Source organism: Salminus brasiliensis, chromosome 20 (assembly GCF_030463535.1).
Source record: "Salminus brasiliensis chromosome 20, fSalBra1.hap2, whole genome shotgun sequence".
NCBI lineage: Eukaryota > Metazoa > Chordata > Actinopteri > Characiformes > Bryconidae > Salminus > Salminus brasiliensis.
The window spans coordinates 5632803-5644820 of record NC_132897.1 but is presented as its reverse complement, the minus strand read 5'-3'; the positions used below and the strand labels follow the sequence as shown (position 1 = coordinate 5644820).

Here is a 12018-nt window from a genome sequence, read left to right as displayed (position 1 = left end):
CACCATGTGCATGTTGCCCATCTTTCTCTTCTCATACTTCTATTTATACCAAGGAGTTTTAGAAATGCTGATGAACTGAAATACACTTGCAGGGAATGTTTAGTGGAGGTGATTTGGTGCTAAATGGAGGGATCTGTAGATTATTAATTGTCACGGTAAACTTACTTTTTCTAGCCTGCTATTTGGATGTTTACTCAATGTGCTCCAAAGTAATTCGCAGTAGAACGGCTTGTATGTAATTAGCTTAGTTAGATTGTGTTTTTCTAGAATTGTGACTATAATTGAGATCAGACCACATGTTCTTAGTTATCAGTGAAAAATCCAGGTAAGGGTTTACTTACTTCCTGTTGTAGCTGTAAGTTTTGGCCTTATTCTTTGTCATTTTATATGAACTCCAATACCCATAAGGCCTCACTGCTCCATCATCACCTCAGTGTTTCTCTGTCTGTACCCCTCCAGAACTTCACCCATCTGAGCACCTGCAGGTCGAATGCTCCACCTGGTTGCCCCTCAACGTCGTCTCCAATGGCAACGCCTCCAGCAGCTCTCAGGCTGTGGGCGTCACCAAAATCGCCAAGTCCGTCATCGCCCCGCTGGCCGAGCAGCACGTGTCCGTCTTCATGCTGTCCACCTATCAGACGGACTTTATCTTGGTAAGCCCATTGGGGTCGAATTTCTCCAATCTGTCTTAGGCCTGGCTGACCGACCATAGACAAGCATAGAAAGCCATAGGTTTGTCGCCCAGTCGGTCCATGCACTCACATGAACCACAGATGTTCTGCTTTCATGTTCCACTGTAAAACAGTTCAACCACTCCTAGCTTCTGAAAATGCTCCTAAATAGGGCCTGAAGGACGCTCTGCTAGAACACAGCGGTAAAAACAATGGATCGGAACTGGATTGGGCTTAAAATAGCTGATGGCCAATCCATTAAAATATGCTGGGATCAGCCCCATCCACTGATTTGGATCAGAACATCCTTGCACCCTTAAAAATTAAGGTGCTACAAAGGGTTCTTTTACTTTGAGCGAAATACAGACAAAGAGAACCATTTAATAAAAAGAATCATTTTTGTTAAAGAGGTACGAGTGGGAAGAACCCTTAAATTGGTGAAGAACCTTTACTTCCACTTATTTAAAGCTTTTAAAGGTTCTTTCTTCGCACATATTATTTACAAAAATGTCAAGAACCAAAAGTGGTTCTAAAAGGTTTTTCTGATGTCTTATTTCCAAAAAGGATTCTTTAAAGAACCATGCATGGTGATGTGTGTTCTTTCAGGTCATCTGCTTGGCACCTTTATTTTGAAGAGTGTAGCTATCCTTGTAGATCTCCCATCATACAGTGGTTACTTCTGACTCCACACTCCAACTGGTGCACCCTCAGATTCCCCCTGATGTTCCTGTTGGCTGCATTTTGATCCCTAGCCCAATTGAACCCGGGGCACTGAGGTGGCTGCCCAGCGCTCCAGGTGCAGAGATGCTTATTTGCTGCTGGCCAAGCAGTTACACTGTGTAAGGTAGCTAAAAGCTGACCAGTTAATTGGACAGAGCTGATATGTAATAGGGCTGAATCAGCGAGTGGTCCGGTTCATATATGATGTATTAACAAAGTGCTCTTCAGCTGTCCTGGGATTTCTTGGAAACCTTTCTAGCAATGCAGCATTACTAATAAGACTGTTCTCTCATCAGGTGATTCACTTAATAATACTTGTGAAAGGTCTGTATTCTGACCCTGGTCTACATAATAGGCGGCAAGTGAACAGTCAGGTGGTGATGACGTTAAAAGCAGGAAAAATGGACCAGCGTAAGAATCTGAGACATTTTGACAAGAACCAGACTATGATGGCCAGAAAGCTGGGTCTGAACATCTCCAAAATCAAAGGCAGGCATGTATTTTGGAATTGTTCTGGGATGCAGTGGTTTGGTAGGTGGTCAGTACCTACCAAAAGGTGGGATCATGGGCACCTGAGGCTCACTGATGCCCATGGAGGTCCCACTTCACAGCTTACAGGACTTTTTAAAGGATCTTGGTCTTTGTGCCAAATACCACAGGATACCTTCAGTGGTCTTGTGGAGGCCATGCCTCGAATGATCAGATCTGTTGTAGCGGAGGCATGTGGTGCTAATGTTATGGCTGATCGGTGTGTGTGTATATATATATTATTTTATTTTTTATTTTTATTTATTTTTTGTTTTTTATTATTATTATTTATTTATTTTTGTATTTGGCTCTTGCTCCTCAGGTGCGAGAGAAAGACCTCTCTGTGGTGATCCACACACTGGCTGAAGAATTCAATATTTTCCAGGAGGTAGATGGAGAATCAGTACCCGTACACTGTCAGGACACCTGCAACGGCCTCCAGAGGAATGGAAAAGAGGGTAAAATTGCATCCACTTACACACTGTTACACACTGTTACACACTGGCCCCATCAGGTCCATTCACATATGCTGCATATTTGAAGCACTAATTGGAAAGTTGATAAGGGGAACTCTTATATGACCGTTTAAAAAGAGGCACATGGAGACTGTAGTGCTCCTGAGTGTTTGTTAAGTGTGTATTTTTGTCGATGTCTCTTTCTAGCCCATCATTCTACAGTCCACCCAGTGATGATCCCGAAGAATCAGTTCTGTGTGATGAGTTTGGATCCTGACACCCTGCCAGGCATCGCTACCACGCTCATAGACGTCCTCTTCTACTCCAACAGGTTGGCTGTGCTTAAATACAAGCTGCATAAGACACAAGACATAAGATTTTGGAGTTTTATAGTAGCCTAGGTAAGTATACACATACAGGGTATTAGAAAAGTGAGTACACCCTCACATTTCTGATAAAACTTCATATTTTATTTATTATCTTTTCATGGGATGATGACACTATAGAAATGATACTTGGATACACACTAGTTGGACATGTTCACTGGACATGTCCAACTAATGGCTGTGTTGTGTTATTTTCAGAAGACAGTAAATCTACACTGCTGTACGAGCTGTACACTGACCACTCCACCAAGTTAGATCCACGATTCATTTCTGTAGTGCAAGTGTATCGTGTAAAAGATATAATATAATATTTGCAGAAATATTAAAGTTATTATTGTGAGATACTCTGTGTGTGTGTGTGTGTGTGTGTGTGTGTGTGTGTGTGTGTGTGTGTATAATATATATATATATTATAAACTAGCCATAGCCCTAACCAGGTAAAAAAGGCCATATCTTTGTAAAAGTTATAAGAGCCCAGACTTTTGCATGGTGCTCCTTTCCCTTTTTCTCTCTAGAATTGTACGAAAAAAAGAAAAAGAAAATATGCCACTATTCTTTATTAATGTTTTATCTTTAACTTTATAGCTCTTGGAGATCAGTTCATCTCTAAGTTCAAGTTAACGTTTCACAATAACAAACTTTTGCATGCCACAGTTCAGCTGGTTGGAATATAAAATGGTATATATATAAAACTGGTAGCAATGTGTTTATACATGAAAACAGAAATAAAAACACATGAGAGACACGTTCTTACATTTAATATTTAACATTTAATAAATATAAAAACATGAAACAAATGCTAACATTGGGAAATGAGAGACATGTTCTATCAAATTTACATATAAATAAAAACATGCTACAAAAATGCAAATATAGGGTAATGGGTTAGATTTTCTTAATATTTAAAACATTTACATAAATACAAAAATGAAAACATACTACAAAAATGCTAATACTAGGAAATTAGACATTTTCTTAAATAAACTTTTAATAAAAATAAAAACATGCTACAAAATTGCTAAAACTGGAAAATAAGTTACATTTTCTTACAATACACAATATTTACATAAATAAAAAAAAAAATAAAACATGCTACAAAAATGCTAATACTGGGAAATTAGTTACATTTTCTTGCACTGTATGTCGTTTACATAAATACAAATATAAAAACATAGTACAAAAATGCTAATACTAGGAAATGAGTTACATTTTCTTACAATATTCAACATTTACATGAATTAACAAAATAAAAACATGCTATAACATTGCTTATACTTAGAAATATATATATATTTTTTTACAATATACATAACTTATATAAATACAAAGAAGCCTTTAAAGGCCATGTTTTCTCTCTGTCCATGGAAGGAGGATGTGTGGTCACTGAAATTCCTGACTGTTTCTTTAGAAAAGTGTGGCATCATTATCCACCCTTTTCAAGACTTTCACCATGTGTATTTGGAGCTCTGCTAGAAACAGGAAATATTTTTGGTATCTCCAGACACCAGTAATTCATCCACTTCAGTGATTATTTGCTGACAAACATGCATTACTATTACATCATGCAAGTGGGTGAATTCCTGGTGTCTGGAGATCATTCAGATTTTGCAGCTGGGTTATTTCTAGTAAGGCTTAAAATACAGTGAGCATAATGAATCATTATGTGAAGGCTCATAAAAAAGCATATCAGATGATGTCCACGTATCAGATGATGTCCTCCCTCATTCCGGCGGTGGAGACGGCTCACAGAGTCACAATGTTTTTAATAGGGTCTGACCAATAGGAAAAGTTTGCGACTGTCGGCCTAAATAATTAAATATGGTCAAGAATTAAAAGGTTAATTATTAAACTTTGATGCATTTCTTAATGGGGAAATAAGGGGGGTCTTTGAGCTAGCTGAGCATTTTCCCTCAATAATGGTTTATTGTGTGTAATATTTAATTACCAGGAAGCACACGTTCATGACCTCCATGGGCAAAAAAAAAATGAGTCACCTTGCGAGTTTAATGTGGTAGTATCTTCAGGCTCCTGCAGATGATGATGATGGTCGGGGATAATCAGACTATAAATACCTGGACAGAATTTATAGATTGTTGGATGTGTGGAAAATGGGTCGCTAAGTAGATACGGTTAATGATTGGCTAAAAGGAGTGGCTGCATTTGGATGTGGCCAAAGGCTGTAGTGTAAAGGAAGCAGCTGAATCTGCAGGTGTGTGGAAGCTTACGGTCATACGGGTCTACCAGCAGTGGCAGAAATCCCGGTCCGGTACAAATATACTTGGCTTAGAGTGCTTTAATCGCTGCCTTCAAATCCCACCTATTTTCTTTGGGGTTTTATGATGTGGTGTTGTATATTGTTTACAAAACTACATTTATTATTGCAGTTCGAAATAATCCTATATTAATATATATATTACTGGTTTAAATGGTTTTAGTCACCAAATTAATTATGTAAACTGTGTTTTTAAAATAATAATGAGAAATGTAATCATATTACCATGGCTGGGAGGAAGTAAAGGCAGGTAGACATCTATTAGCATAGCATAATTAGTGCCCTAATAGAAGATCTGGTCACATTCATTGATCAATACATTACAGTCTCGATTTGCCGTCGGCCGGTGATGGTAAAGCACAGTAGTGCACGCTGAATTTCGGGTATAGTGCATGTTGCTGTTGAAAATGCTCTGAACCTTGTTGTGTGTGTGTCTGTGTTTGTGTGTTTTTGTGCAGCCCTAAGGAGGATGCCACTGTGGCTGATGACCTGGAGTGTATTAAGTTCTTCTCTTTTTCTTTGATTGATGGCTACGTCTCCCTGGTGATGGACACTGAGGCACAGAGACAGTAAGACTTGTTGTACACACACACACACATACACATTATATACATTACCTAATGTGAAATACCGTTCTCTATCCAATAAGTTGGGTTTGGGGATGAGGTGGGGTAGTGATCCAACATTCTGATCTCACTAATTCTCTTATTGTTATCTGCAATCAAATCCTCACAGCAATGCTCCAAAATCTAGTACAATGCCTTCCCTGCACAGTAGAGAGTTACTCCAACAAAAGCAGGGGTAACCTCTTTTTAATATCCTTGATTTTGGAAGAAAGCATAAATGAGCAAGTGTCCCAATACTTTTGTCTGAATTCCTGCACAGATTTGTGTCTTTCCTGCTCAAGCACACCTGATTATACTCACTTTTAATTGCCAGGTTTAGTAGGTCTGTCAGAATGAGGAAATCAACAACTGTGCTGGCTCTTGGTGGCCCACCATAGATATGGATTTAGATGTGGCATACAGTACTGTGCACAAGTCTGAGAAGCAGTTTTTCTGGGCAGTGAGCGTTTATTCAGATAACACAGCCAACAAACGTGGTATAAATGCAAATAATCAAATACACAATCCATCAGGGTTGTTGAGCGTGTGTTAGCTTAACCATTTCCAGAGCTCTCCTGGAGGAAGGCCAGCATTTAAAGTTCCCATCCAACCCCCGGTGTATAATTCAGTTATTAATCCTAATGATGAAACTATTGGAAATCGTTAGATACCGTAAACCGATTTTGCACATCTTGTGGAGTCCCACAGGGTTCTATTTTAGGGCCTATGAAACTGATGCTAATTATGACGGTGATGTCGTTATGAGGGTGAGAAAAAGTGTGGACTTGCGTACATGGACTTAAAGGGGTTAAAGTAAATCAGGTGATCTGCTGGTGGAACTGCACTGGTGCTCACAGTGTTCTTCTGCTGACCAACAACACATTTGGACTGCTGACCACAGCCTTTACGTTTGTGTTTACTCTACTTTTCCATAGTTTCAACAGTTTGCATTGACTGTGTAAGACTTCTGCACAGCAGATTTACAGACTTGCATCTGTCTTTGAGACTCAGATGAAATATGTTTGTTTGTTTGTTTTTTAGATTTCCTGCAGATTTGCTCTTCACTAGCTCATCTGGTGAGCTCTGGAGGATGGTTAGGATTGGGGGTCAGCCACTGGGCTTCGGTAAGGATGATTTATTTATTTATTTGTTTAAGGATTTATTTGTCTCATCACTTTTCACATCACTCATATCACTGTCATATCAAAACTTTTTACCTCATGTTTTGCCCTATATGACGTCACCAGCTGCCCTTTATATTTTGTGCACATTCCGAGCTGAATGGACCAATAGAAACACTCCAAAATTACTATACATTAAAGTTAAGCAACTTTTTTCCCCTGTGGAGAGGTTTTAGGCACCTAAGCACATAGTTTGAAGCTGTTTCTCAGCAGTAAGAGAGTTTTATTACTGTAGAAGCTCCAGATCTCATCAGAACAGATGCAGGGGAACATAAATCCACTAAAAAGGAGAAAGAAGAGCTTCTCATTCTGAAGAAAGAAAGTAGTGAGATCTTGTCTGTGAGCTAGTCTGAAGAACAGAGCTCGGTTCCTCCAGGGTTCTCCTGGACGCCCCCCAGTCCAGCCAGCACAGCATGGAGGATGTGTTCAACTCCATCATCAGCAGCAGCAGCAGCTCACCTGATTTACCATCATTAAGCCCTGATTTACCACCAAACCAGGTGTTGATCTGGGGAGAACTCTAAATAATACTGGACTGCCTTGCACTGTTAAAAGTATAAGATCCTTGAGGAACGCTTGGAGGTTCTTCAATTTAAAACATTTTTTTAGAAGCTTTAGAAAAAGGTTTCTTGCCCGTTCTGCAAAGCACCTTAAAAGTAGGGCTGGGCGATATGATAGAAAAAATACTGTATCACGATATTTAAAGACATTCTTCATGATACACAGTATTTATCACAATACATGTAATCACAGACTGAATACATCAGTAGTGGCAGATTCTTAAAAAACTATTCACATACAGTGTAAGTACACAATACAGTGATTTTTATTCTCTCCTGTACTAAATGCAGTGTTTTTTCTTTTTTTGTTAATAACTTTTTTTAAATTTTGATACCAAATACTCAAACAACACTCATGCATATCAACACCACAGAAGGATGGGGGGGGGCATCCACATACATACATGTACAAACATACATACACGTACATCATACATTAATACACATTCTACAAAAGCAACTATGATTACAGAGTCTTGACATAATTAATGGCCTCAGTCCAAAAGCAAATCGTTGCTGCCTTGGCATTGTGGAATCTGGCAGTTGCCCGCTCTAAAATAAGAATGTCCAGAAAATATCTTCACCATAACGGAGATAAAGAAAGGTTAGGTTCAAACCATCCTTTCAACATTGATTTCTTGGCCGCAGTCAGGGCTGCCATCATGACTTTCTTTTGTTTGAACAGTAAGCATGAAAGTAGAATCATCAAGAAGTAAAAGTAAGACTGGAGACAAGGGAATATTCACTGACAAATAACCAGTAAATGCAGTGGGTTTTTTTTTTTTTATCTAATTAAACCAGTGAAATGTGCAGATCAGTGTTTTTAAGCACAAATATTGAATGCTTAGAAAAGCTAACTGTATCACAATAACAGAATTTATCACGATACGATAAAATATCGTCATATTGCCCAGCTCTACTTAAGAGGTTTCTCCACAGTTTCAAACTGAAGAACCTCCAAAAGTGGTTCTTCAATGGTTTAATGAACACCGTGATGTAAAAACCCTTACTTTCTGTATTCCAACTTGGAGTACTTGAAGGCAGAGCATAGTGTAGTGTAGTGTCGAGTGTTATAGTGTCCATATGGTCTGAGCTTAGAGCTGTATTTTGGATTCTATCCAATACAAAGTAGCTAAGGGTGAATAGTGAAGCACTTTTACATTTACATTTAAGGCATTTAGCAGACGCTCTTCTCCAGAGCGACTTAAAAAAGTGCTTCACTGTTTACTCAGGAATAACCTCAGCTAGTTTGAATAGAATCAAATTCAAAGATACCTCTAATCGTAGACATGACTAAACACAAGTCAATATGGAGACCATAGTACTCTACTATTCAACCAAGTACTCTCAGAAGAGGAGGGTCTTCAGTCTGGGTTTGAGGGCAGTGAGCGTTGGACTCTGCTGTTCGGACACCAAGGGGAAGCTTGTTCCACCACTTCGGTGCAGGACAGAAAAAAGCCTGGACGCTCGTCTTCCTTTCTAAGTCGCTCTGGATAAGAGCGTCTCCTAAATGTTTTAAATGTAAATATATAGATTGATTTGTATTTATTCTAATATTAGTGTCCACTAACCATCCAGATAAGGAGTTCGGGGAGCCTAAAACCTTCACCCGGTGTTATATATTTGCAAAGGACCTCTGGCCGAGAGACAGCTCCAACACAGTGGAGACAAACTCTATAAAACTAAGATCTGCAGTATAACACACACATACACACATACACCCACACACACACTCTAGACAGGATGGGGATAACAACCACATGAAGCAGCTGCTGAACCTTGTCACAGGATCACAGCACTTTTTCTGCTGCCTCTGCTGATGTTGTCTTTGCTGGTTATGTATTTAATGTCAGTGGACCAGATTCTATTTCTGTGTAAGTTATTGGATAACAGGCGTAACAGCTAGTGCTCCGACGTGCCACAGTGTCGTCGACTCGCTGTAAATGATTAACTGCGTATTTTCCCTCTCCTCTCTCTTTCTTTCTCTCAGATGAATGTGGGATAGTGGCCCAGATCTCTCAGCCTCTAGCAGACAGCGATATCTCGGCCTATTACATCAGTACATTCAGCTTCGACCATGCCCTGGTGAGACATCAGTACACTACACTATATGTCCAAATGTTTGTGGACACCCCTTCTAACGAATGCATTCAGCTACTTTAACGTTGCACCCATTGCTGACGCTAATGTGTGAATGCATCTATACAGCCTGTCTAGTTCCTGTAGAGAAGAATAGCCAATAGAATAGGACACTCTTGAGCAGATAAACATGAATCTATTGGCATCATGCTGCCTAATAATGTCAGCCGTGGGCTAGAGGGGTATAAAGCCCCCCAGCATTGAGCTGTGGAGCAGTGGAACTAACTGTGGTCTCTGGAATGACGATGGTCCTCCATCCAGTAAGATCTAGTAGAAAGCCTTCTTCCCTGGGCAGTAGAGACCGTTACTCCAACAAAAGCAGGATTAACTTTAACTTGGACCCAATGGACTTGACCAAAAACTGTGTTTCCTCTGTTTAGACACCAGTAACTCTTTTATAGCTTTGGGCAGCCATATATGCACATGCCATGACAGTGCCTTCACCATGTTTGACAGAAGATATGGTATTCTTCTGATCATGACCCCTACCTTACCATCTCCATGCTTATTTTCTCTATAGTTTTCTAGCAATCTAATCTGACCTTTCTGTTCTGTTCTTGAGTGTTACCAGTGGTTTGCACCTTAAAGTAAATCGTAAGGCTTCTCTGGATTGGAGACTTTGTGATATGCCTGCCTCCTTGAGGGTGTTCTTGACTTCTTGAACAGATGTTGTTAAAGAGGTTGTCTTCACCATGGAAAGAATTCTGCGATCATCTACTTGTAGTTGTCTTTTGTGGTCTTCCAGGCCTTTTGTCTAAGCAGGCACCGTGTATCGTCAGCCACCAGCAGGGGGCCTGGCCAGCACAATAGGAAAGCTGGTGGAGCTGGAGCAAAGAACTCCAAGCCCCAGAATCCCAAGCGGTAATCAACGCTGACCAGACCCACCTGTGAGGCATGGGTTAAATACACCCAGCCAAACATAGTTCCCCGTCGCACCTTTGTAGAGGGGCGAACGGTAACAGTGGGTCTAAGTGAACAGTCAGAGAGAAGAAAAAAAAAAAACCAAAAAAACAAATGGGGCAAGAGCTGAAAAAGAAAAGAGTTCATGCTACAAATAGTGAAGAAAAGCAAGAGCTAAAAAGAAAGAGTTGTGAACAGCGAAGAAAAGCTGAAGTTAAAGAAGAAACAGTTTGAGTTGTGAACAGCGAGGAAAAGCTGAAGTTCAAAGAGAGTTTGAGTTGTGAACAGCGAAGAAAAGCTGAAGTTCAAAGAGAGTTTGAGTTGTGAACAGCTGAAAAGAGAGTCTGTCGTAATCAGTGGTGAAAAGGAAAACTAGAAAAAGAAAATGGTTGGAGTTAAAAGGGTATAGATTGTCATTTGTTTGAGTACACACCACTCCTGGTGTTTCCTTTGTTTGTTTGTTTTCCCACCCTTTTTTCTATATAGCTTTTAAACAGTTCTTATACTGCCACCTCTCATGGCTGTGGTGTTGCAGTGGAAGCGCACTGGGCTCCCTTTTCCAGGGTTTGGAGTTTGAGCCCTGCCACAGTCTCACCAAGCACCAGTCTTGTATTAACTTAAGACATTCACCATCTGTTACACGTGCCATAAAATAATACCCCACAAAAAAGGGGTAGTATCATTTAAAAAAATAAATGAACTGCACTTGAGTCCAAACCCCACCGTAAACCCCACCACACCGTAACATTTTGGTGTTCACTCTTTCTTCTTAATGCTAGCCATACGCTAAAAGAATTTGAACAGACTGAAAATACTTTCAAAAGACTAAAGTCTGGCCATTCGTCATCACTCACAGAGGATTTTGCAAAGACTGAGAGAATCACCATTTGTTAGATTCCCTTTGAGATTGTTTCCCATCATGCTCCTGGAGGAATTTTGTTTTAAGAAGAGAAACTGTTGAACCATGGTGCAGAAAAGCAGCTTTTGTTCGTGTGCAGCAGTTGGGTGGGTGGGTGGGCAGCAGAATGTAGACACGACCCTGGTTAAATGAAGGGGAACAGCAAGGTGCTTCCTGTTTGGTGCTGGAGAGAACTCACCTATTGGTTATTTACAATTTGCATGAGCCAAGACTCTTTTTGGGGGGATTTTATTGGGGTTAAGACAGTTAGCCTGACCACCTTTCACCAAATGTTCAAGATGGCGAAAGCACACTGCAACTCTTAAGGACACCTCTTTTTTTGAGAGTTCCCATGAACAGCTACCACATGCAAACCCAACACCTGCAATCAACTCTAGGCCTAATTAAGTCCTTAATTTTATCATGAAAGAATGAGGGAGCAGACCAGACCTGGCCACGAAACTGATCATCAGTCAACTGTCAGTAGTCTTCATTAGGCCATAAGTTGTAAATTAGCATCACCTCTTATTGACCCCACAGGATTTCGAGACCAGAGCAATCACTGTAAACTCCATTGATGTCTAGCTCACTCTAATGCCATGTGACTATTACCCACCCATTGCTGCACTGATTTATGAAATAATGGATCAGGCTCAGATTGTATAACTGTGTGACCCACTTAGCATTATGTCCATTATGAAAC

General features: G+C 40.1%; 1 protein-coding gene across 1 annotated transcript in view; it reads left to right on the top strand.

The window, feature by feature from the left end:
- The window catches only part of castor1 (cytosolic arginine sensor for mTORC1 subunit 1), a 28549-nt gene that overhangs the window by 13381 nt on the left and 3150 nt on the right, over nt 1–12018 (top strand). The window contains exons 3-8 of the mRNA XM_072664891.1: nt 460–653; nt 2242–2377; nt 2582–2705; nt 5491–5601; nt 6679–6761; nt 9369–9463. Of these exons, the coding sequence (XP_072520992.1) occupies nt 460–653; nt 2242–2377; nt 2582–2705; nt 5491–5601; nt 6679–6761; nt 9369–9463 (743 nt within the window). The remainder of the gene's footprint in view (nt 1–459; nt 654–2241; nt 2378–2581; nt 2706–5490; nt 5602–6678; nt 6762–9368; nt 9464–12018) is intronic.